At 41.8% G+C, this 24,563-nt stretch overlaps 1 protein-coding gene across 2 annotated transcripts; it reads right to left on the bottom strand.

The window, feature by feature from the left end:
- Window positions 1–15: 15 nt before the first annotated feature.
- Window positions 16–22,760, bottom strand: Lman1 (lectin, mannose binding 1). Of its 2 annotated transcripts, XM_055622599.1 has the most exons (14): window positions 22,484–22,760; window positions 18,640–18,794; window positions 18,452–18,559; window positions 17,520–17,581; window positions 16,628–16,727; window positions 14,683–14,806; window positions 13,476–13,534; window positions 12,954–13,086; window positions 11,257–11,450; window positions 11,081–11,151; window positions 6,586–6,736; window positions 3,373–3,494; window positions 3,043–3,105; window positions 16–1,923 (listed from the first exon to the last, which is right to left on the bottom strand). In XM_055622599.1, the coding sequence occupies exons 1-13, from the start codon at window positions 22,728–22,730 to the stop codon at window positions 3,069–3,071; spliced, it is 1,563 nt and encodes a 520-aa protein (XP_055478574.1). In that variant the 5' UTR covers window positions 22,731–22,760; the 3' UTR covers window positions 16–1,923; window positions 3,043–3,068. The 2 variants fall into 2 exon arrangements, with proteins under 2 accessions (XP_055478574.1, XP_055478575.1); XM_055622600.1 differs by having other exon boundaries at window positions 16–3,105.
- Window positions 22,761–24,563: the final 1,803 nt, after the last annotated feature.

Genomic DNA, 24,563 nt, shown 5'->3' on the forward strand with positions numbered 1-24,563 from the left:
GAAGGAAGAAGCCAATTTACTAAAATATTTCTTTTATTTGAATAAGGTCATTGACATTTCTTGAATTCCAGCTAGCATCAAGTAACAATCAGAAAAGGAAAACAAAACAAACAAAAAAAACCTTGACAAAATGTTATATAATTGAAATTGACAGTGGATAGAAAACCCTTTTAAACTTTAACATCATAAAAGAAATATATTAAAATGGGCAACACACAGATTTAAAAAGTTATAAGAGCTGACCTCACCCTAAATCTTACAAATTCAAAATTCCCAATGACTAATTTGTTCATTGCCTTCCTCCAACCAGCATGTGGGCACTGAGAGGGTCAGACCCCAGTAACCACAGTGATAATGTTCTTTACAGAGACGGATTCTCTGCAAGCAGCAGGTAAGCAACCCCTTATTCAAGTCTTTTCCACTTTCCTCAAGTTACCAACATGTGCTGTCTGGGATGAGAAGGTGACTGTGAGGAAGGCAACAGCTTTGCAGGCGGGCTCCACACCGGGCACTGTTATGCTCTGCCATGAGCCAGAGATGATTCTGCAGGTTTCAACACCACCACTAAGTGCCAAGAGGTCAGCCAACGACCTGGACTTAGTTTGTAGTTGCTAATGAATGGAGAGTTTTAGCAAAACGAACACTAAGATTAAGAGAAGGACCAGCACAGATGCTGACCTCAATAACAGTGAAAATGGGCACAGCTCAGCTCTGAGCCCACAAAACAAACACCCGTCAAACACTTTCCCCAACTCCTCGTTCTAGTGGTTCTCAGTGTGCTATGTCTGTGGTGTCTGTGGAATGGACACTCTGAAGCCCCACCCGAGTTGTGATGTAGATGGACTGGAATGGGGCCTTGGGATCTGTATTCTTAATAAGTATTCCATGAACTGAATGGTTGGTCCATGGGCCATACTTTGAAAAACACTGGTGTGCCTTCAATAGTGATAAAACACTGGTTATTGTTTGTGACTTCATGGCGAAGTTTTAAACTAAATGAAGCATTCAAATAATTAGAATGCACACAGCCTATTACACAAGCCTTTACAGCAAGTACATAATTGAGATTTCTTTTAAAAGTGGCATCATAAATAATGACTTACATTAAAGTTTTAAAATAAATTTTGTTTTAATCCAAGGCACCTGTAAAATATTTGCTGGTATGAGAAGTGAGTTACTCCAATTACACAAGACACTACAGAGATTGAGGAGTTCCGGCAGTGATAGTTTTCCACAGAGCAAGGTTTTCCCCAGAAGTGAGCTATTTAGATTTAATGATTTTGAGGAAAAACAAATACAGACCGATATGTGATTTTTAAGCAATTAACAAGTAGAAAGATCCCTGCCCCTGCTACAGTCACATTAGGAATGATCAGTGCACTTCCCTCGGACTTGAGCCTACAAATGTACACTGCCCAGATCTGGGATTCCTTTAATGTCCAGGCACACATGACTCTGGGCTCTGTAATACTGGCTTTGGCAGCCTTTTATCTCAAGATTTCCCAAGATGCGCAGTCTACAATTTGACATTCTTCTGAAGTAAGTTCTTGAAGATGACACTATTGGAACATGAGTTTCAAAACGCTAACTTTACAGAAGGTAAAGGAAGAAACACTTTATGCTGCCATGAGCTTTGTGGAGTCACTGTGACATTTCTAGGATAAAGGCCAGCATAAAATGCACGGCAAGACCGCACGTACGGTCTGAGTTAGGTAGTCACCGTAGAGTGCTCTTCATAAAATCTTTTTAGAGATTTTAGGTTAGCCCAATCTGCAAATGACATCTGAGAGGAAACTTACGAAGGCTTACAACAATCTAGTAGCGTATCTTATTAAACAGTGTTGTTCTGGATCCCATAGCAAACGAGACCATTACTTTTAATAAGAGGTAAACTGTCTTGAAGCCAGCGAAAGTCTAGCCCAGCTGTGAAAAGAAAAGTGAAATCTGCACTTTAAAATGTCACAGGTGGTTTCTCAAACACCTACAAATAACTGTGTACTGACAGAATCTCTTTCCAGCCTAGTGTTTCCTGGTTAATTCACAAATGGACACTTCACAACATCCTTATTTCTAGCATTTAAAGGAGAAACAGTTAAGTATTTACTTTACCAATTTGCTTCCAAATAGCTCAAAGCTGCTTCTGCCACAGCCCCCTCCATTTAAGAGTTTGCAAGTCTTAAACCTTGGGTTACATAGAGTAATGTAAACCAGAAGGTATTGGTAAATCTTCTGAATTTAAAATCGGGGCAGAACATGCAGTTGGAACTAAACTACATGTCTGACAACATAGAAGAAATAAATTTCACAAATTAAGAGCATACAAATTATTACTCTAATATCAAACTGACATTATTGCAACAAAGATATTCAAAACAGTGGCCATCATGAATGAACACACTAGCAGGCAAAATACCCACTAAAAATCATAGGAATGTTCTCAGCTAAATGGCATAGGGAAAAAGTAGTTATTAGTTTTCCACCAAAATCTTCTTTAAAAGTGGATCCACATTGAAAACAGAGGGGAAACATTTCAGCAAGTGCTCAAATGCCTGGCATCTAGTTTAAAGCTCTCAGACCAATCACTGATCCTAGAGGGAGCTGTGCTGGGGCTAAAGGACTGTAGAACCCACTCCTTTATTAGAAAATGCTCATGCCTAAAAATGACTGGTTACTGAACACACAAGAATAGGGTGCTCTTGTTTAGACCTCATATTCTGTGGAAAAAGGGCAAGTATGTTTAGATAAATGAAGAAACCTCCAATGCCAGAAATGTAGAGGGTAGCACCCTCTGCAGTGGCTGCCCCTACTGTCTTTAGGCCTTGACTTGCCCTTATCTGCTCAGTGGCTGCCCCCTGCCTACCAGACACTCTCTGAAGTTTAAAGACATGTAGTACTATGAACAAAATGTGGTTGTCTTTAACATTTATTTTTATGAAAAATGAATGTTTTCAAGAGTTACTTTATACAAAATTTAATAACTTAGACTATGAAGCAATTTAAATACTAAATCCCCTCAAAAAGACAACATTTGCACATACATACATGATGTACATATAGGAAAATGAAGGTCAAAAGAATTTTTTGGCAGCTGCTTCTTGCTGAGTCCTATAAAAGAAAAGAAAAACTAACAGATGCTCTATACACTTAACTTGGGAAAGAAATGGGATTGTTTAAATTAAACTATCACTGCCCCCCGAAGTAGAACATGATACTGAGATGAACACACTCTAAACATGCACACCACATAATAGCAAACCCAGTTTGCTTTGTAGTGAATTGTCTATGCTAAGAAAAGCTGCACTAAAGACCTATTTAACATCACAAAGTATTTCCTCCAAAAACATGTTGGGTCAGTGTTATCAAGAGACTCACCTGTACATGATATAGCCAATGAACAGCACTGTCTGCACCACTACAAATATCACAAAGTGGACTGTGGATAAACATGATGGAAATGGTGGTAGTTCTGGGCATTTTGGCTTTTCATTAGATGACTGTAAAGCAAAGAACCTGTATTATAATTTGTCAAATTAATGGTCTGGAAAGACATAAATGTGGAATTTTATAGAACTCACAGTCCGTTATAGAAACAAGCTTCACACCCCCCCCCATTCCACTAAGTATTTTCTACCTATTTCACTTCTACTATCTTTTAAAAAATCTTTTTCTTTCAAAGAGGATCTGACATAAGAAGGTTCCCCCTTGTCACTGCCAAGTCATCACCCTGGTGCCACCTGCCTCCCAACTTCACTACAAATGATGACATCAATGCCCTTCAAGGTTCTAGAGACTGGGGTTCCCAGACTCCCACTGCCCTGGATGCTTCCCGGGGCACAATTTCTATATTGGCAAAAATAATTAACAGCACAGACTTTATGCTTAATAATCGTCCAGTTCATACAATAATTCCATGGTACTTACCAACAAACTACTTAAACAGAATTTTGTTTCCTGGCACATCCTTTGCAATCTCACAACATTAAACCTGACTAACTTTGGAAAACTGTCGATTTTCTGATCTCCACAAGATAGGATATTTTTAGGAACTAATTAATTATCAGGGACAAAGATTTCATCCAGATGTAATGGCTTCTAAAATTAGTTGTTCTCAATACAGCTGCTTCTATGAAGCATAGTTTTTGGGACAAATCCACCCACAGTAACAAGCTGGCCGTTGCAACAAAGAGGGAAAGTATCTTCAAACAAAACTAAAACATTATTTGGATGAAAAAGCAGGGCCAATAGGAAAACTAATAAGGAAGATTTGCCAAAATGATTCAAGGCATGTACATACAAACAGTTACGAAAGGCAGTGTCAAAATATAATGGCAACAAGTGTAGAAGTTGAAGACTAAAGTGTTTTCCCTTACTAAAACCTTGAGAAAGTCATGTTAATGTCATTTATTGCTGATAGAAATATAACATTTAAGGGCTTGGGTCTTCTGCTTCTTCTAATCTTGACTAGGACCAACTATTGAAGTGAACAAGGCCTCTAGCTGAGTGAGAAAAGCACTCAATACAATCTTATTTAACTCTATTTAATTTCATAAAACCTAACTAATGTGAAATAGTGACAAAACAGCAAGAAAATTTCAGACCAGAACATTGGGAGACAATATGCCAAAGAAACATACTTTTTAAAAACACAAATTCACAAGAGTACACAAAATTAAGCAGCTAAAATCCCAGCACTAAAGGGGGAAGGGTTAACTAAATCCTACCCCAGCTGACTTGGGGAGGGAAGAGTCAGTTTTCTTTAGGGATGGGGACCCTGAAGGGCTGCCAATGCTCCCTTGGGTGGCCCTCATGCACATAAAGCAGCATTAAGTAGAGTAAAGAGTACATGGAATGAGGAGGGTGAAAGGTAGGAGCAGTGGGGAATGGGTCTTATGTTCAGATCTTCGCCTACAGCCTTTCCTCCTGCATGCAATCCCTTTGTCTCACTGGCCAACAGCTTAGTTTCTCTCTCCCTGGAAAGTCACTGACCATGCCTGCCAGGGAATGAGGAAGGCGATCTTCACTCTCTGTCCTGCCCTCCAGCACCACAGCAGGTCACTTGCTAGTCTTTCTTCTCTTCCCCCAAAGATCCTCTTAGCAAACTCAGCGTTCTTTCTTCCTGTCCTTCCTCTCAGCTCCACCTCTGCTAGATTATCCTCTTTCCTGCACGTCAACTCCCAACACGTAGAAACAAGTCTACCCAGGACACCCAATGGCCCACATCTGCCAGGGACCCAGACACACTGCTTACCAGACAATGCACAGCTACCACAACTTCTAAGAACCAGAGAGGGCAACAGAAACCAAGGACCAGAAAACTCACCCAACAAAGACAACACCTAGAATCACAATCATCCCAAGCCCAGATGCCTAGACACCAGCATAAAAACACAGCAACATCCAGGATAATGTGTCTCCACTAGAGCCGGGCAACCTACTGTCGTGACCCTAAGAAATGCAAGATAGCTGAAGCACAAGTCAAGGACTTCAAAATGGCTATTAAGAATTTGTTTGAGGTCCTTAAAGAAGATCTGAATAAATCCACTAGTGAAATCTGTGAAAACACAAACAGGGGAATGAAATGATATGATTAACAAAAACAACATGATCATCTCATCAGACGCATAAAAGGCCATTAACAAACTATAACACTCCTTTCATGATGAAAGTCTCCAAGTTCTAGAGACACAAGAGACATATTTCAACATAGTAAAAAAGTTTCTAGCAAGCCCACAGCCAGTATCAACTTAAATGGAAAGAAACTCAAAGCATTTCCACTAAAATCAGGAACAAGATAAGGTTGTCACTCATCTATTAAAAACAAAAACAAACAAACAAACAAAACCCATGAAATTCACAGGTAAATGGGTGGAGCTAGAAAACAATCATCCCGAGTGAGAGAATCGAGACCCCAAGAGACAGACAAGGTGTGCACTCGCATATCTGTGATGCTCACTGTTAAGTCCTTCCTCAGAGGCTACAATTCAGATAGTCAGAGGTTACAGAGAAAGGAAGTTAGCGGGAGGATTGGGTCAAATTAGGAAGAGGAAACAGTAGACAGTTCTGGCTGGGTGTGGGGAGGGGGACTGGACCAGCAGGAAAAAATGGGGAGGGGAAGGAAAGGAGTTTGAGGGGAAAGAAAAATGAGGAGAGACAGCTAAAACTGAGGGTCATTTGAGGAGCTGTATGGGAGCCTGAATCAGTGGGCGCTTCCTAAAATACAAGCAAATACAAAGGCCATCTAAAGTGGGTCACCAAATAACTGGGGAGATGGAGCCTCAACTGGACAATGCTTGTCACCAAATGAAGCATCTTGGAGGAGTTAGGGGAGGGGAGGCCATAATCAGAATATGTTGTACTGAAAAAAAAAATCTATTTTCTATTAATAAAAAAACCCACCTTATATTCACATGTAAATTGTCAAACAAGTTTTAAAATGGGAATACAAATATTTTCATTTTCTGGTAATGTAAAGCCCTCACTGCTTGCCTCTGCTTGGCGAGTAACGACAAGCGCAGATGGACTGACGAGACAGCGAGGAGTGAGCATGCACACTGCTGAGGACTACGCTACAGGGAGCCACGTTACCATGCTGCGCTGCGCGAGGCTATCGATGTCTCTCTTCACAACGTGCAGGTGCTCCTTGATGTCCATGAAGTGCTGAGTGGTCTCGTAGACGCCTGCTGAGCCCGGGTGCTGTATGCCGCTGACCAGCCGGACTGTTTCGCTCATGGAGTTCCTGGACAGAAGAATCCCTTTGAAATCACAAGGCTTTTGGTTTTTTGTTTGTTTTGTTTCCAGTTACAAGTTTCAAATGGCTGCACCTTTTTAAGTTCAACACATCAAATCATTTAAAAAACAAAAAACCTAGCAAAACACACAAAATAACAGAAGACAGACAGTGGCATATACCCACAACCTCCATTCTTGGAGGCTGAGACCAGAGGACTGGGGATTCAAGCCCAGCTGCACTAGAGTGAGACCCTGCCCGAAAAGAGGGGACACAAGGGAAGGGGAAGGGAAAGGAGAGGAGATGAAAAGGGGCAAAAGAACCCTATGGAAGAGAATGAGGTTGGAGCTGACATAGTGCCAGCTCATAGCAGATGGCCTGAGTCGCTGGTTGATTTGTCTACACAAACACTGCAGTGTGGCAGTGCCTGTTTTATTCACCTGGAACCTTAAAGGACTGACCTATGTGAATGATCTCTAGTAAAAATTCAAGACAACAAAGCTTGGGTAAGCTTCCCACACTACTTGGAGAGTGACCCTTGACTTGTGGGCTCTCATGTCCAGATAAACCTATTAGAAACTAAATGAAAAGCACATTTAACACCTTGCCCATAGAACACCTTGGCTCCACAACACAGCATGGTAGAGCTTTGCTCGTCGACCCTCATAACTGAATGACTGCCTTCTGTTGCCATACCACACCCATAACCATACCATAGCCCAGGGGGAAAAAAAATCTGTAGTACAGTTTTTGATGCATATTTATCACTTCCAAATCATGGTGAAGTAAAGACTTGACATCAAGCTGTGTGTGCTGGGGGCTGTGTGCACTGGGTGCTGCTGGGTGGGACAGAGGGAGCCCCTAGGTGTCCCTGCCACCTTTCTTTGATGACTGTTTCTTTTTATTGTAACAAACCACAGCCAGGAATACGGCAGCTTTCTGAGTCCTCTGACAAATCAGAGGCTCTGGGTCTTAGGGGCTCCTGGCACTAATGAACTGAGCCTCTATTTCCCTGTGCTCTTATCAGATGGCCCTCAGGTGCACGCCCAGAATAGCAACAGGAAGCTAATGAAGCAGCACTGTCTGCTGACGTCTGAAGGAATGGGTGGCGGTTCCCTGACTCTATGTAGTCTTACATAGTGACTTTAGGACAGATGCTCTGTGCAAGACAGAACTCCAGTGTTCCAACTTAAGGAGGCACAGCCTAAACCCTGTGGGTGTGAGTGACAGCATGACAGTAAGAAACAAGAAGCACTCTAACCATAGGGGAAATATAACAGATTTGTTCATATAAAGGGCCACACCTGCCTGCTGATATTGAAGGTACTTTATAAATAGTGAGTCATGTGATCACCACTGACAATATGAAATGTCTTCAAGTTGGTAATTTCCCAAGGGAGATAAAACACTAAGAGTCTCTACCATCTTTCTGATTTTATCTCCTCCTATTCTTTCATCTGTCTTAGCCCTTTCCATTCTTTGAAAATATGCTTCAACTATAGGTCTGTCTGTGTCTTTCTAGACATGACCCTTGCCTCATATCTGTGGACCAAATGACACCTTTTCTCAACATGACTTTCCCGATCCTTTCCTGCCAGAACGCCCCAACACCAGGCCTTCCCATTTGTGTGGGCATGTGGACTAGTGTGGCTCCACGAAAGGACATCACACCTTGACTTTTTATCAGTGCCTTCAACAACAGTGGCTCAATTTAGATGAATCAATAAAGTTTTCTCTTACTGCCTCTGTGTAAATTTTAGTGTAAAAAGTAGAAACTACAATGGAAGAAAAGAAGAGGAAACTGTAACAGTTACATCACATTGGGTGTTAAATACAGAAGTTCTACCTGACTTGAACAAGTGGTGAAAACTTAACACTTAAACTTGATACCCGGGGCTTTCTCAGTCTGAAACCAAATACAATTCATCTTAATGGCATGAGTACCTAAGTTTTCCCCTTAAAACTTCAGTTGAGGATTACAGTTTAATGTATCTAAAACACATATAAGACTATCCAGGATAGTGTAACTTTAAATGCACATTTAACATTACTGCCTGTCAGAATCACAGAAATGACCATGGAATAGGTTTCTAATATACAAAGACGGTGTCTCTTCATAGATTCCCATCCACTCGTTCACTAGCCTGTGATTCTGCCAACAGTATAGGGCACATGTTATGAGCAGGGCAGTTTCTAGGAAGAACTGGGAAAGCAGCACCATTGCTGCCCCGCTGAGACCAATGGTCCAATCTGCTGGGAGGGCAATGCCCCACAGGCACAGCCAGAGTTCACACAGGAAGATGCACTGAGCTCAGCAGCCTGAGTGCCCAGTGTTTGGGAAGGGTCTAAGATGGCAGAATAGCCTTTGGTTTAAGGAGCAGTGACATGAGAGGAGGCCCGACAGAACCCTGGGCATTAACACCCTTTAAAGGACAATGGAAGGAAAAACAGCAAAGAGAATGGTGGAAATAGAGGAACCAAAGAACAAGTGTAAAATATGTCAGCAAAGAGTTCTGAGCTGACCCTGTAGGGAGAGGTATGAATGCTACAGCAAAGGGCTGAACTGCATGCTGCTAAAAACCTTCTATGATTTCCGGACAACATGAAGAAACCCGTAAAGGCAACCATCATCCCCAGGAAAGGCAGGTATTTCCTCTTCACGTTTTTCTAAAGCTTAAATTTGGGCTCAATTTTTGTGTTTGGTGCTGCTGCACGGGGAGAGTGGAAGAGTTGATACACATCTGAAGGAAGTGCTTTTGTGGACAACGCAGCCCAAAGCCTGGATTTCCCAACCACCACCCAAACTTAAGTTGTGCTAGAACTACCGGGAAGTGAGACAGGTTAAGTAAGACGCCTACAATATGGTCCTTCTAGAAGACAACATAAGCAAACGAAGAAGAAACAAGAACACAAACAAACCCAATAGAAATGGATCTGCTGCCTATGAGGGCAGATAGAAAGGGTCAGACATCAATGGAAAGGCTGGGAATACAGCTCAATGGAAGAGTACTTGCCCTAACAAATCCCTGCCTCTCACGCCCTAATACTAATCAGATGGGAAGATGAGAGAAGAATGAGGAGGCAGGTCTGAAAGAAGGGTAACACATGTGTGTGTGCGCATGTGTGTACCACAGCTCCCCAGAGGTGGAGGGCCCACCTAGGTCATTTGTTTAGTTGGTCATATAGTATGAATGTTAATTTGCTGGTTCTCACAATTATATTGTGGTTACGTAAAATATCAACAGAAAGAGATGGATGAAAGATGCACAGAAACAATATACCATTTTTATACCTTCTGAAGTTTAAAATCGTATGAAAATAAGAGGCTTGAAGAGGGCTGAGTGGTTCAGAGCACTAAGCACCAGCTGCTTTTCAAGACGGCTTCATTCCTAGCACCCACATGCCAGCTCACAACCACCTCTAACCGCAGCTCCACGGAATCTGACACTCTGTTCCGGCCTCCAAGAGCACTGTATGCACATGATCTAGATATACGTATATGTAAAACCACCCATATACATAAACAAGTAAATCTTTTAAAGCATTCTATCAAAATAAAAAATACTGATGTACAACACAGTCGACCTATAAAATAAATCTATTCATTTGATTTAAATAGGACAAGTATTCACTTGGGAATCGTGAATTAACAACAAAAAATGTTTCTTAAATGTCAAGGAGCAAAATACAAATCTCCAGTTGTCAGCCAAGTCCTTTCAGCTTTTTATTCGGTTTAACTGGGTTCTGTGTAGGTGTTTGGTCCTTAAAACCTCACCTTGATGTTCTCCTCTATCAAGGGTCGTACGGGTGGGAATGCTAAAGCATTAGCTTATAAAAACACACACAGATTGTTTTCCCTGTCACAGACATTGAGAATGTCGGCTATAAGTTAGCCACCCTCATTAGAAATTTATCATCCAAAGACCAGTATCTCCTTTCTATCCTGACTTTCTTGCCAGTCTCTCCTAGGGCAGAAGATGGCATTAAAAAGAAGGTCCTGAGTAAGCGTGTCTGTTTTCCAGTGCTGCCACAGCAAATGTCCTTCTGCCTCCAGTATTTCTCATGGAGTTGTGACCTGTCACTTTTCACTCTTTCTATAATTTCCAAAGATACACACCTGGTTTCAAGTTGCTACAGAAAACCCCTTCGCTAAAGCATTTTTTTTTCTTTTTTCAGCTTATAATGATTTTCAAAATTCAGATGCTTGCAGTTTGCACATATATTCCTTTATTCCTAACATGACCTAGGAGGTGCAGGTTGCCGTCCTGAAGAGCACTTACAGGGAAGAGCAGGCACACAAGCTTCATCAGGACAAGAATACAGACCACTGGAACATGACTATTGCATACTTACTTCATCTCATTCACGTGTCTCAAAATCTCATGCTGGGTCTTCACTACACCATCCAGTTCCTGTTGAGAGACCTGGAGGGAAACAGGATGAGTGGCGGCTTAGCATCACTCTGGTCACGCAGAGCACAGTGCTGTTCTGACTTTCTGCTGGCTGCAGCGCTGTGTCTGAGCACGTACCTGCCCAGGCTGCACCGAGGTTCCTGTTCCTCTCCTGGAGATCTCCTCGGTCAGGGAAGAGACATATCTCCTCTGTTCATCAAGGATCATATCGAGCTGCCGGTTAAGCTGCTTGATCTCCAGGTGAATACGATTCTGTCCTTCAAAGACTTGTCTCAGCTCTCGATCACCTACACTCTCAAAGATGTCATCCGCTGAAAAGCAACCACAAGTTACCATTCTCTACACATCTGTGGCTTTGAAATACTGCAACGGCCCAAGTGTTGACAAATAACAAAACCAGAGCATTACCAACACAGGGAACAAACCTGCAAACCGTACACCTGCAGACAGTTCAGTCATGACTAAAGTACGGTTTTGGTAAATCAGATCTGAACTTTTTCACTTAAAGTAATTTTCTGTTTTATATATCCTGTGTAACTTGACGAAAGAGAACTAATCTGGAGTAACAGAGATTAAAACAGTACTGGGCTATGTGGAGACTGGGTTTACAGTGTCAGAGAACTTTCTGAGGTGAAAAAATATTCCATGCACTGGTGTGGTGATGTTTAGGCGGGCACCCGCAATTACCAACAACCGACTGTGCTCTCTATACACTCACTACAAGCAGCTTCAAGGTATGGTCACAAATTACATGAAGTCATCGAACTACTCATCACTGTGAGAACTGTTACTACAGTGTTCAAATGCTTGACATAAGCTTCATCAAGTGCAGTCTCTATCACCCAAGCCAACAGGGAACAAACCTGTAGAAAACTAGAGGATGCTAAGCAATCAGTCTGTTTGGCCTCCCTGTGCTACATTTTTGACAATGTAACAACACATAAAGTCTCAATTTCTCTGGCTTAAGCTGGCACTTAACATTTCCCCACCACTGAGGCCCAGGGTTCTCAGTAGAAAGTTTGAAAGGTAGGTATCACTTCACTTGAAGCTCATAATAGCTTTGATAGTCCTAAACAAGATATATATGTCACTGGCCCGAAGGTCTAAAGAATATAATAGAGGAGACAGAAGGAACTGTGGGAGCGGGAATATGGGAAGGACTGTCAGAAATACCGCCATTCAAACAACACAGCTACTGCAATCGTGAATACATAACAGCTCTACAAGACTGGGCCTTTCAGCATTGCATCTTGGATAAAGGAAGGTTCCATGAGGCCCTACCCATTCCAGAGAAGCCTGACTTGGTGCTGAGGAATAGGGTGTCACTTTTTTCAGTGTATGGCCTCTACTTGGAAAGAAGGGGTTCACAGGGAAACAAAGAGAACACCGGGCAGTGGGGTACTGTAATTCCAATTCCCAGTATAATCCCACCATATCCATAAAACCATCGAAACTTTTTAATAAAGGGGACTGTGAATCCCGAAAGGAGAGCGACCTTGGATGTTTCATTTAGCCCTTCCCATGAGAACAGCACTGTCTTTTGTTCTTCATTTGTTTAGTTTGGAGAACACAGAGGTGGATGCACCAATGCCATCCTTACCGAGCTCCAACATAGCGGCTCGCATTCACCCCCAACACTATGGTGTTCCTCATTCACACCTCACAAGCCATACTCCCAGACCCGGAAGGAGCCAAGATTTGCTTTTCCACCATTTCCATCAGTTACTGAGCGTGCTGGTCAGAGAGCAGAGATGAGGCAGGCAGTGCAAACCCCAGTGTCCTCCACAGAGCCACAACCCTGGCTACTAACTTACTGGGCTGTCCCTGGAGGTCAGGGTGGCCCTTCTGGAATTCCTCCTTCTTCTTGTCCAGTTCTTGCTGGAAGTGTTCAAACTCCTCTTGATACTTTTCCTTTTCTTTTTCTGAAATGTCTTTTTCTGGCGTAGGCTTGTTCAGAGGAAGAATAGGTCATAAGACAGGGAACAGGAGAGACATCTTGGTGTCCATACTTCTCATGCTCACTAGTCCATTGCTAATTCTAAGATTGTCTCTTACTTAAATTACAGCTAATTTGCTCTTGGTTTTAATGATAGCATCGAAACCCATAGTAACTGCTACCATTTAATGAGCATTTACTATAAGCACACATCTCACTTAACAGTTACAGCATCAAGAGACGAGCACTAAACAAACCTGTTTTGCCAAGGAGGCAACAAGACCAAATGGCAGTGACTGAAACAAGACCCAGACTTAAGTTAGTAGTCTCAAAATCTACAGCTGGAGTAACACCACTGAAAACAGAAAACTGACTGTTTGGGGAAAAGGTTTATACTCACTGGCTCTCTTCCAGGCTCAGTTAGTTGGAAGGTCAGGAAGGAGAGAACGTCGTGGTCATCTACAAGTTTAAAAACAGTTTCCGGGATGCTGTAAGCAGTTGAGAGTTCACTTGGCAGGTATTTATTACGTATGAAAGACTGATGTCAGAGCTACTTGAAACCCTTCACCCTTCATAGCACCTGCATCAGTGTTCTAGGTGAGCTAACAGACAGCATCTAAAGGAACGTGCTCCACCCTCCCAGGCTCATTCATGGACAGTATCCTGTTCTGATCATGAATACCCCTATTCACCTATCTCTAATACCTTTCCTTTGGTACATATCAGCTCTGGCCTTTCATACTTGCTTTTCTCAACTGGATGACAATCATACTTCTATTTTATCTAAACCATGTAAAGTCAAATTAATATCAAGTGGTTTCAGCTAGCGGCAGGAACTAAGGAGACTGGATCTCACGGCCGTGAGCTGCTATGCAGATCCTGGCTGGCCCCATCAATGGTGAGGAGGGATTATTTCGAGTGTGCAGCCTTTGCCTATGTCTGCCTCTCCTGCGGACATCTGCAGAGGCAGCTGGTACAGAAAACACAATGCCCTGCAGATGGGGTAACCTGAGGAAGAACTATGTGCTGGACAGCCAGGAACCACAGCCAGAACCAGTCCAGACCAGGACTTTCTGGGGGTGACTGTGTGAACCTGAGAAATGGTCTGCACCTGGACTTAGCAACACCTCAAAAAAAATGGGGATACAGATCTCCTGCTTCTTTGCTTGGGTCATTTAGAACAATGTGTAGTTTTGCAAGTATTTAAAATGGTAATGTGCCATATGAATACAAAGCAGCTTTGGTGTGGAGTAACACGTGGAAAATCATAATAATGATTTTCATTTAAACTTTGCCCCCAAATAATATTTCTTCAGGCTTCCAAATTCATTTGTATATGACAGAGCATCTTTCAAGGGTCATACAACACTTGGCAATTAACTTTTTACATCCTTTAAATGTCTCCTCCACTACAAAATGCACCAAATGAATGGTGCAATTCACATGCATCCATGCAGCTCCAATATAGCCAGACTGGTAGAACAAACCATGCGAAGACTCCAAAGAGATGTAAGAGTGGGATGGAATCGGGTCTGCATATCCTAAATGTACTATCAGCAGTACGCTTCATTCATAGGCTGTCAATACGAAAATATGGCAAGATTTACCTGCAAGACCTCCTGTTGCAGCAGATATCCCAAAATGCCCCTGTTTGGGGATAATCATATTTTCCACTTTGGCACAAAATTCATAATCATTTTTATCTGGTGTAAAGCCATTATTGATCATGACCTAGAAAGACATACTAAAGTTGTAGATTCTTATAACAGACATTTAAAAATAAATTTTAGCATTTTGTGATTAATAATATTCACTCTTGCTTCCTTCTACTGTTGTAATTCTTTTTGTTTATGGATATTGTGTGTGTTCGTGTATGCATGTTTGCATGTGTGTGAGTATTTGGAGATCTCAAGCTGAGCTGACACTGGGTATTTTTCTCAATCACTTTCCAGTTTATTTATTGAGGCAGGGTCTCTCAACTGATCCCAGAGCTCAGTGATTCCTTACACTAGCTGTCCATCTTGCCCTGCCCTTGAGTGTTGGGATTCCACGTGGCCACATTTTCTCAGCTTTTGGGGGTGGTTCTGGGACCTGGACTCTGGCCTTCATGCCTACATGGCAAGTTCTTTATCCACCAAGCCATCTCCCCAGCCCTATAAAGGGTAATTTAAAATAAACTCACGTACTAGCCATCATTAAACAGTAAGGCAGTTCACTTAATTTTTTTTTTTTTAATCCATTATGTGTTAAGGGCACAAAAAGAAAAAATGCTGACAGGTTAAGAATCTTTTTACAGTGAAGCAAGCTCCTTTCTTGCAAATCCTTAAGAGCCATGACCATTCTGAATATATCACACAGCAGGAATATAACTGCTCTGGACTATCCTAGGTTAGCAAATGTGACAGATAAGTGTTGCTAATCTCTCCTCTACCCTCCGTTGGCATCTATCACCTCAGCAGTAAGTGGAGCCCCGCAGAAACGATGAAGATGGGTTTAAACTGCAGTTCTGTCCAAGTTACTTAAAATCTCCCACATTCAATTTCTCTGTGTTGCAAATTGAAAAATGTATCTCTCAGAGATGTTTGAAAAGCTGCATTTAAAGTACAAAGTGCCAGGTTTGGCGCTTTAAGGGCCAAAGAGCCTGAATCATCTCACTTTTTGTTCCCATCACATTACTGTAAGATTTACTCTTGGGCCTAAGCTACTTGTTAAAATTGCAAATACTATCATTTCACTTCCTGCTGAGAATGCCAACTCTCTCAAAAGCTACTCTAAGGAATGGCTATTGTTAGCCTTTCTACCACTTCCGAAATGTCCTCTATCTTCATGCTACAGCAAACTACTTGCTCTCTCTGTTCAGTTTCTTCAAGGCCGTGTCTGCTTTTTACACCTGGAACATGCACACATTTCCTATTCCCTGCTTTGAGGCACATCTCAACTAAGAACCCCTTCCAGGGTCATTTTTCAGGGTCCAGGTTCCAAGCTCACAATTCCTTCCTGCAGTGCCATAGCCCACACAGTATGGTGATGCCATGTGCTTCCTCTATGGTCTATAAACTCTTCAGGGAGAATGGCCTTTGTCTTCCTCATATATGGATCCTGAAGCCTTGGACATGCATCTAGAGTATCTTCGAGCTGGGTGCTTAAGTTTCCTCTGACCAACAGAAATCTGCTGGCCAAACTGCACTACAGAAGATCATACATACCAGGTGATACATTAACAGTCGGTCTCTTAGAAGTGGTTCTCAACCTGTTAAGTCATGACCCCTTTGAGAGGCAAATGACCCTTTCACAGGGGTCACAAAATATCAGATATCCTGCATAGCAGGTATTCACATTAAGATTCATAACAGTAGCCAAGATTACAGTTATGAAGTAGCAACAAACTAATTTTCTGGTTGCGGGTCACCACAGCATGAAAAACTGTATTTAAGGGTCACAGCATGGGAATGCTGTCTTAAGGCAATGCATAAAGATGTCTGAAAAGCCACATCTAAGAATTCAGAAGAAAAGCCGTACTAGAATGTTCCTTATTTGATCACTGCCACTTACTGTCAGCGTTTTCTGGTAATAGGTAATCTTTGCCCGGACAGGATAGGGTTTGTTACGGAAGTCCCTCTGACAACTCGCTAAAGCCTGAGTGGCGCCATCACTGTAGATTCAAAAACATCAAGTTACAATGAAGCTTATGACGGTCGTGTCAATCAAAGGACACCAGGGGTCTTCCTGTCAGAACTCTGGGAATCACTGAAAGGAAGGCCAACATCACCACGCTGAAGGGAGGGAGGACATGCTATTATGTGTGGGATAAAGAAAGTATCCAAATCACTCAGGGGAGCTTTATTTATTCTATTTTTTTTTATTTTTTGTGGTGGTGGGAACTGAACCTAGAGTCTCACATGCTAGGCAAGTGCTCTACTACTGAGCTATATCCACAACCCCTCATGGAGTTTTGAAAGTTGCAGGTCTATAAATTCCATCCAAGCCGGCTGAAGCTGAATCTAAAGAACTAGCCAAGGCACCTCTATTTTAAACCACTCCACCAGGGCTATGAGAACTACAAGATCACCAAGGCAGGAAAGAGTGAAGCCAGACGGGTGAAGCAGTTTGCTTACTCTCACTACCTAGAAGCTTTGTAACTCACCAACAGCCTTAACGTGACATTGATATCGGAAAACAGTGGCACAGACTGTATACTCATTAGTTTGCTGAAAGCTAACTATATTCTTGAAAGATTTCTTTCAAGGAACATGGAAAGTGTGGCTCACAGAAAGAATGTCAAGACATAAAGGAGAGTATACCTTTTAACCTAGTTGGCATACAACAGCTCAAGAAAATGAATTAACTTGTTTCATTTGCAGAATGCTGAAATCTGAAGCAATGTTATTTCATGAGGTTTCCAAAAGGAAACTGAAATAAGAAATAATGCAAAAATCACACTTACTTTTGATGGTCATAATTAATTTGTCCATTGTTGCCTACAACTACTATAGCAGGATTATTTTTCTAAAAATAAAGAAGATATATTTATTTTAATATCTGTTATCAATAAATTCATCATTCTTTTTTTTTCATTTTTAAAAAAAATTTCATTTTATGTGCATTGGTGTGAGGGTGTCAGATCCCTTGCAATTGGAGTTACAAACAGTTGTGAGCTGCCATGGGGGTACTAGAAACTGAACCCGGGTCCTTTGAGAGAGCAGGCAGTGCTCTTAACCACTAAGCCATCTCTCCGGCCTTTCATCATTCTTTATTTGCTATGAAATCTCATACTGCTAAGATTCTAGGGCTCTTAAATTTTTAAAATAATATGGCCTAAGCATCCAAGGAGTTATTAAAAGTTCTTTAAAGTGCTAATATTAACTTCTGAAAATCAATAAACAACTAAAGAGAAGATCATCAATCTTAAAGCTTCAAGCCACAAGTTAATATTTTCAGCATATTAAGTAAATTTTGTTTTTGATTGTTTTTACCATATCATCAGGACAACTGGCCTAAGAACTGACTGACATAGGAGATTCCTGCATGACAGTGACAGCCAAGCACTTGAATTCTGCCACAGCTTCCACAGATGTGAGTTTCACTGCCCACATCTAAAGACTCATGCTGATTTTTCAGTTACTGAGCAGATATGGGGTGTGAATTACTGACAGGTCCACAGAGCTAGGTCTCCACCATGCCTGCAAATTAGTGTTCAGAATATCATGTCTACAAAGATTTTTGTTGGTAGTCTCTACTACCAAGACTGATTACCATGCTCAAACTATCAACTGAGTTCTTTACTATTAAAGTTAAGGTGTCAAGTGAGCCACCTTCTCATAGCCTAACTGTGCTAGAAAATACATTAAAATGAAAAATGGCTAACAATAAATATACCTTTCCATCATTGTCAAAAGAATCAAAAAATACTCCAACACCATTCCACATATCAGCTGATCCAAACACAGGGCCGTCCAAGCCTTGATTTTCTGTATACCAAATTGCCTGAAAAACGTACGAGGAAACAGTTAGGAGCCAGTGGTCTTTGCCAACTATTCTCCATCAAGTAAAAGAAATAATCATACTAAGCCATCAGCTCCAATTCGACCTCTTCCAGTCACTCGAAATGTCACTTCCACCTCCCAGTTCTCGAAGGCTGCTTTTGATTTTGTCCACACTGAACCTCTTTGGCTTTTTAATGATGGTGCTATTCGGATTTGATCTGAACTTGGAATAGCATCTATGGTAGAAATCAGAAAAGAAAAGCTTTAAGTTACAATTATGCAGAATTCAATACAATACCTCTGAACTGCGGCATACAGCTACACAGGTCAAGTTTTACTTTCATATTGTAATAAGAATTTTGTTAGAAAAACTTCATGTTAATGGCTAAGACTTTGAAATACATCTGGAGACCTACACCCATGCATTAAAAATCCCACAGGCCAAGGAAGGAGATTAAGACTTAGAGCTTTTGTTTCTATATCGTGGTTTCTGATTTTCCGTGTTTTTATGAGTTTTGTTACTGTGTGTATGTCTGGTTCTTCTGTTGTTGTTGTTGTTTTCTATGTGTGTTTTAAAAAAATTATTTGTTTATTTCTTTTGCCTGTTTGTTTTCTAAAGAGAGAAGGTATAGAGTTGGATGGGTGAGAAGGTAGGGAGGACTTGGAAAGAGATGGGGAGGTGAAATGGTGATCAGAATATGTATGAACCTTCAAGAAAAACAGCAAACTGTTCATTTGATTTAATACCTCCCAGAGATGCCCAATACTAAAAGTCTACAATTTATTTTACCAGTTACCAAAACTTAGGAAAAACATTATGACAAGAGCCCATCAATAGGAATCAAGTTCAGCTGTTGTCACTCTGAACAAATCATTTCCTTACTCTATTGGGCTCATCGTATGTTCATCTGTAAAATGAAAGGGCCAGGCCTGATGACTGTTAAACTATCCTGCATCTATACATTTTCCCAGAAAGAAAGCCAAACAAATTTTAATTTAACAAGCAGTTCTTTATCAACAGTGGACTCCCTCAGAAACCAAGTGACTCTCAAAAGCCTAACTGGCTCAAGTCCCAGTTTGGTCACTTATAACTGCTGGATCTTAGGCAGGTTATTGAATATAAACGTTTATATGGGCATAGCCTGGGGATATTGCTGGTTCAGTTTCAAATCATCACAGCAAGGCACACAAATTTTGGGGGTTTTTCAGTGCATCTAAAAGTTACATTTATATTATACCATACACTGAGTGTATAACAGGATCATATCTAAAATAACAATGAGCAGGCTTTAACTTTAAAATACATTAAGGAGTTGGCACATTAATCGGTGAAGAACACTTGCCTTATCACTCACAGGCCCCGCGTTGAACTCCCAGGACCTCAGAGACAAAAAAAAAAAAAAAAAAAAAAAAAAAAAAAAAAAAAAAACTAACAGTGCCACTGACTGAAACCGCTAAGAGCATTTGCTAAAGACTGAAGCAGCACTAACTGAACAAACCTTCAGTCTCAAAATAAAAACCAAACAAACATATTCTCTGCAAAATTTGATAAACTGAGACACAATAAAACAAGGTACTGTTGTAAATCCTTCAATCCTTTCATTGTAGGCTAATTATTAAGGTACCTAAAAAGCCTAAATCTGAACAATTCGGACATATTCTCTCAGATTGTAACCATTCTGACATTTATGCTAGGAAATAAAACAAGTGTACTGACACTGCTTTACAGGTAGGAGAAGAAAGCTGAAATACTTTAGCGTACTCCCTGGTTCACACACTCAAAGGCTGGAGGTTGAACATTACAGACAAAGCCCTGGACACCAGAAGATTTGAGGCCACTGTCCAAGAACCTTCATCTGTGCCACTTGTTGTATCTATACAGGCAATAACTCCTGGCTGCCTACCACAGCTCGGATAGGAGAACGAAGGTGAGGGCTCTGAGAGTTATGAACAGCTATAGAATACTGTCATTTTTTTTTTTTTTTTTTTTGCCCTTATGAACCTAAGGATATATGCTGACAGTACAAGAGGATGTAAGATTTATAAAAGAGAAAGACTATCTGTGTGATCCTAATTAGGCTGAATGTAATGGGCTGTGTTTAAACTAAAGCTTAAGTTTCTTTGCTTTTTTTGTTATTGGTGGTTTTGTTGTTTGTTTCAAACAATGGGCTGCAAGAATAAATGAAAATGGAGGAAAATAAACAACAGCATTAACAGAACAGTAAGGTTAAAAATTACAGCAACCATGAAAGCAAGGCATTCCCATGCCCCCCATACCAGTGAGCCTGACACACACTTGCACTGAGGTACATTTGACACACCCCACCCCCTCCCAGTCCCCAGCTTTAGCCCAGACTGAAATTTAGCCAAGGATGACCTTGAGCTTCTGATCTTCTAGGATTACAAGCATGATCCACTACACCTGGTTTATGGGTGCGAGGGGCTGAACCCAGGAATTGGTGAATGCTGATCAAGCAACCTACAACTCTAGCCCTTTACTCTGACCTTTTTCACAGAAGACTAGATATGTTGCTTGTGGCTCTGTAAAAGAGAGTGAAGATAACTAATTTCAGTGGCTGATTAACATTCTGATTTTGCTGGTGCCAGTGTGATGGAATAGAGTACAGGAGACAGGCCATGGAGATGTACAGACGTGAAGAGGTGCCAACCAATTCATCATCATTTCCAAAGGAAAAACAGAAACAGTAGGTCTGAAAACCTGTGTTTGGTGTCATGTTCATCATCTTTGTGCTTTCGGAGCAATGCTATCATGATAACACAAGCCCAGAAGGCTTATAATAAATGGGCTGAGTAACAACATAATTGTACTCTCCTTCAACTACATAATGACTCGGTCATTAAGTTGAATGAAATTTACACCTGATAATTGCACATTAATTTGAGGAAAATGGCCCTTCCTGGAAGTGTGCTTTCTATTCAGCAATTAGTTTCTAGATGTGAAACATTTTGTTTCTGTCTCTGGACAACCTCAGACATTACAGAAAAGCCTTCCATACGTGATCCCTTAGTTACACACGAAAATAGAAGCTATTTACCACTTGCTTTAATGGCAAGTATCTGACAGACACTGAAGAGCTTAAGGAACAACAAGTGCTACTGACAGTCTTTGGTCAGCAGTGACACATCAGCAGTAAGTGCAGACACCTTTTCTTTTCACCAGGGCAGTGCTTGGTCATGCTTCTGTTATCTGTGTCTAAGTAATAAAACTTGAAGCAGAAATTATTTCATTTTTCTAAGGTGTCTTAAAAAAGAAGACAGGAGTCTATTCTTAGTTCCATATTCCGAAACAACCAATATAACATATATATATATATAAACATTTATATCCTGTACTAACTAAATAAAGACGCCAATATAATGTTTATAGTGTAAAGATCAAAGACCACACGCGCCGTCACTGAGAAGCAATTCCATCGTGTAATGCCAACATTTTAAGACTCTATGCTCTCTTGGAGCACTCAGGAAGGTAGGTACAAACCTAACCACTGACCACTGCTAACTCCCTAAAACAAGCAAGCAGAAGGACGCTGTTGGAACTGGTCTCAAATTGCTACGGCCAGGTAAAGTGTACTCTTGAGACGTGGCATCTGGGTGTAAGGAAACATGACACCCAGAAGTTGGACTGAGTGCAAGGAACTGCAGAAAGTAATATAACACCTCCGAATCAGGCAGAAAGTACCGATGAGGATTAAAGAACAGAAGACTGGAAGTGGGTGGACAAGCTGGGTGAGAAGACCCTGGAACGCGCGGGGAACCTGCGGGCTGGAGGGACCCGGAGTGGGGACTGTCTGGGGAGTCCTGCCCCAGTGCATGTGCCGTGCAGGGCACTGCAGGGCCTTGGGGAGATGGACCGAGGGGATGAAGGCAAGGAAGGAACCCGGCCCCTGCCCCAGCCCCGGCTTACTCCCCGCGTGGGCCCAGAAGGGCACGGTCCCATCGCTCTGCACCAGATGCGGCCCCTTAAAGCTGTACTTGTATTCGAAACGGCGGTGTGGCAGGTCGGCTGCGCTGCCCGAGGTGCCGGGGGCCGCGGCGTCGCCTCCCACGCTGTCGCTCCCGACGAACTGGCTTAAAGACAGCAGCAGGGCGCAGAAGGCGCAGAAGAACGACCGCGCTCCGGCCCCGGGACCCTTCCGCCAGGACCCCGCCATCTTGGATTCTGGGACGCAGAGGCCGGCGGGAGAGGGAGGGGCGCTGGAGCCGCGGATGGCCAACAGGGCGCTCACTGATTGGTGGAGCCCGGGAGACCCGAGGGCGAGGGATGAGCCCCGCCCCTGGCCTCCTCTGTCCTGGAGGCCACTAAGGAATGAACATTTGTGGGAGGGGCTCTAGAAGAGGTGGGGCAAGTCTGGGGGTGGGGGGCGGAGCTGGCCCAAGTGCTCAAAAGTCCGGCAGCTTGGGGTGGAGGGCGGGGATAGGGACGGAGATGTCCCTACTACCAATTTCTTCAAGCCCTAGAGTAGCGGATTTCTGTGGCTTAGAAAACCTTGTGTGCTGAGACTTGTGCAGCCAGCCCATAATAAACTATATTTAGAATAAAGGCATTCATTATTCAGTGGCTGGCTCTCATTTTCTGAACTTTCCAGAGCCGACAAGAAATACTAACAGTCTCAGCCTACTGAGAACATCTCAACAGAGCCCTAGGACCTTTTGGGTGGTTGAATCAGGGCGTTTATGTCGAACCAGCTTTCACTTCTCAAAAAAGTAATTCCAAAGGTAATTTCCGAATATTCGAAACCGTAGCTCAGTGCATTCAAATAAAAGTGGGTAGTTTTGTTGCAAGCTTACATGCTGTGGGCAGAGTCAACGAATAAGTTGCATTTTATTTTATTTTTACTATTTTGTTTGTATGTGATGTGTGCGCGCGCCCAACCACACACACCATGCACTATAGCACACATGTGGAGGTCAGAGGACAACTCTATGGGGTAGGTTCTCTCCTTACAGGTTTATGTATGTTCTGTCCTTGGTGTTAAGCTCAGGTCCTCAAGTTTTTGTAGAATCTGTATTTATTGTAGTATATTCGCGGTCATCTAGTTTCGTTTTATGATGATTATTAAAAAAAAAAAAAACCTGAAAAACAGCGAAATGATCTGTGTTTCATTTTACACACAGTTCTTGTCCATCTGGCCTGTCAATGGCACACTGTCTTTAGGACTGCATGATCGCTTGTTGTTGTTGCTATATGAAGCACTGTATCCTTAGGATTGTATGATGGCTTGTTTTTTTGAAACACACTATCCTTAGGACTGCATGATCACTTGGATGGATAGATAGATAGATAGATAGATAGATAGATAGATCCAATATATATGTATTTGGACCTCCCAGTTTCTCCTTTTCAGATTCCCTAGCCATTAGTAGTAAATCTCTTTCTAGAGCACAAATCAAACCTTCACAGGGAATGTAGCCACATATAAGGTTTCCTACTCATTTAAACGGAAGTACAGTTCTCAGCTACTGGAGAAATATGTTTCTTTCTTCCACTCCTAGGTACAACAGTAACAAGATCTACAGCTGTGCCTCATTGGACTGTGGGGTCTTTGCCCTAGGTGCTCTGGGATCTTAACTCCACATCTTCCCCCTTTTCAGTTCTCTAATCTCTACAAACCATAGCTCGAATCTGCACAGTAGCCTGCAACTATTTATTAAGCAAACATAAGGTTAATAAAAACTGGCAAACACTGAGTTCTTACAGTGTGACAGAAGCTGCACCAAGGCCTTTATATCTAAGGTAGGCACTATTGTTACAATACCAGTGTTGCTGTTATAGTGTAGGAATGGATGTATGAAACAGTCAGATAATTTGCCCAGTGTCACACAGTAAAAACAGAGATGGGTTTTAATTCTAAAATTTCTGTGACTACAGTCCTCAGTATTAGGACTCATTCTATCTTAGGCAATAAATATAAAGAATATTTTAAACAAGTGTTTATGGTTTCAACCTATGAGAGACCTGAATGCCAAGTACAAAAAAAAAAAAA

The sequence above is a fragment of the Psammomys obesus genome, unplaced genomic scaffold (genome assembly GCF_907164565.1).
Source record: "Psammomys obesus unplaced genomic scaffold, mPsaObe1.curated_primary_1811, whole genome shotgun sequence".
Taxonomy (NCBI): Eukaryota; Metazoa; Chordata; class Mammalia; order Rodentia; family Muridae; genus Psammomys; species Psammomys obesus.

Excerpts from the sequence above, each read along its gene's own strand:
- Lman1 (XM_055622599.1), bottom strand. The coding sequence starts at position 22,730 with ATGGCGGGGTCCTGGCGGAAGGGTCCCGGGGCCGGAGCGCGGTCGTTC. Across the intron at positions 18,560-18,639 it reads GAATTGGAGCTGATGGCTTA|GCAATTTGGTATACAGAAAA; the intron begins GTATGATTATTT and ends TACGTTTTTCAG. Across the intron at positions 11,152-11,256 it reads CCTCGGTGCAGCCTGGGCAG|GTCTCTCAACAGGAACTGGA; the intron begins GTACGTGCTCAG and ends GTTTCCCTCCAG.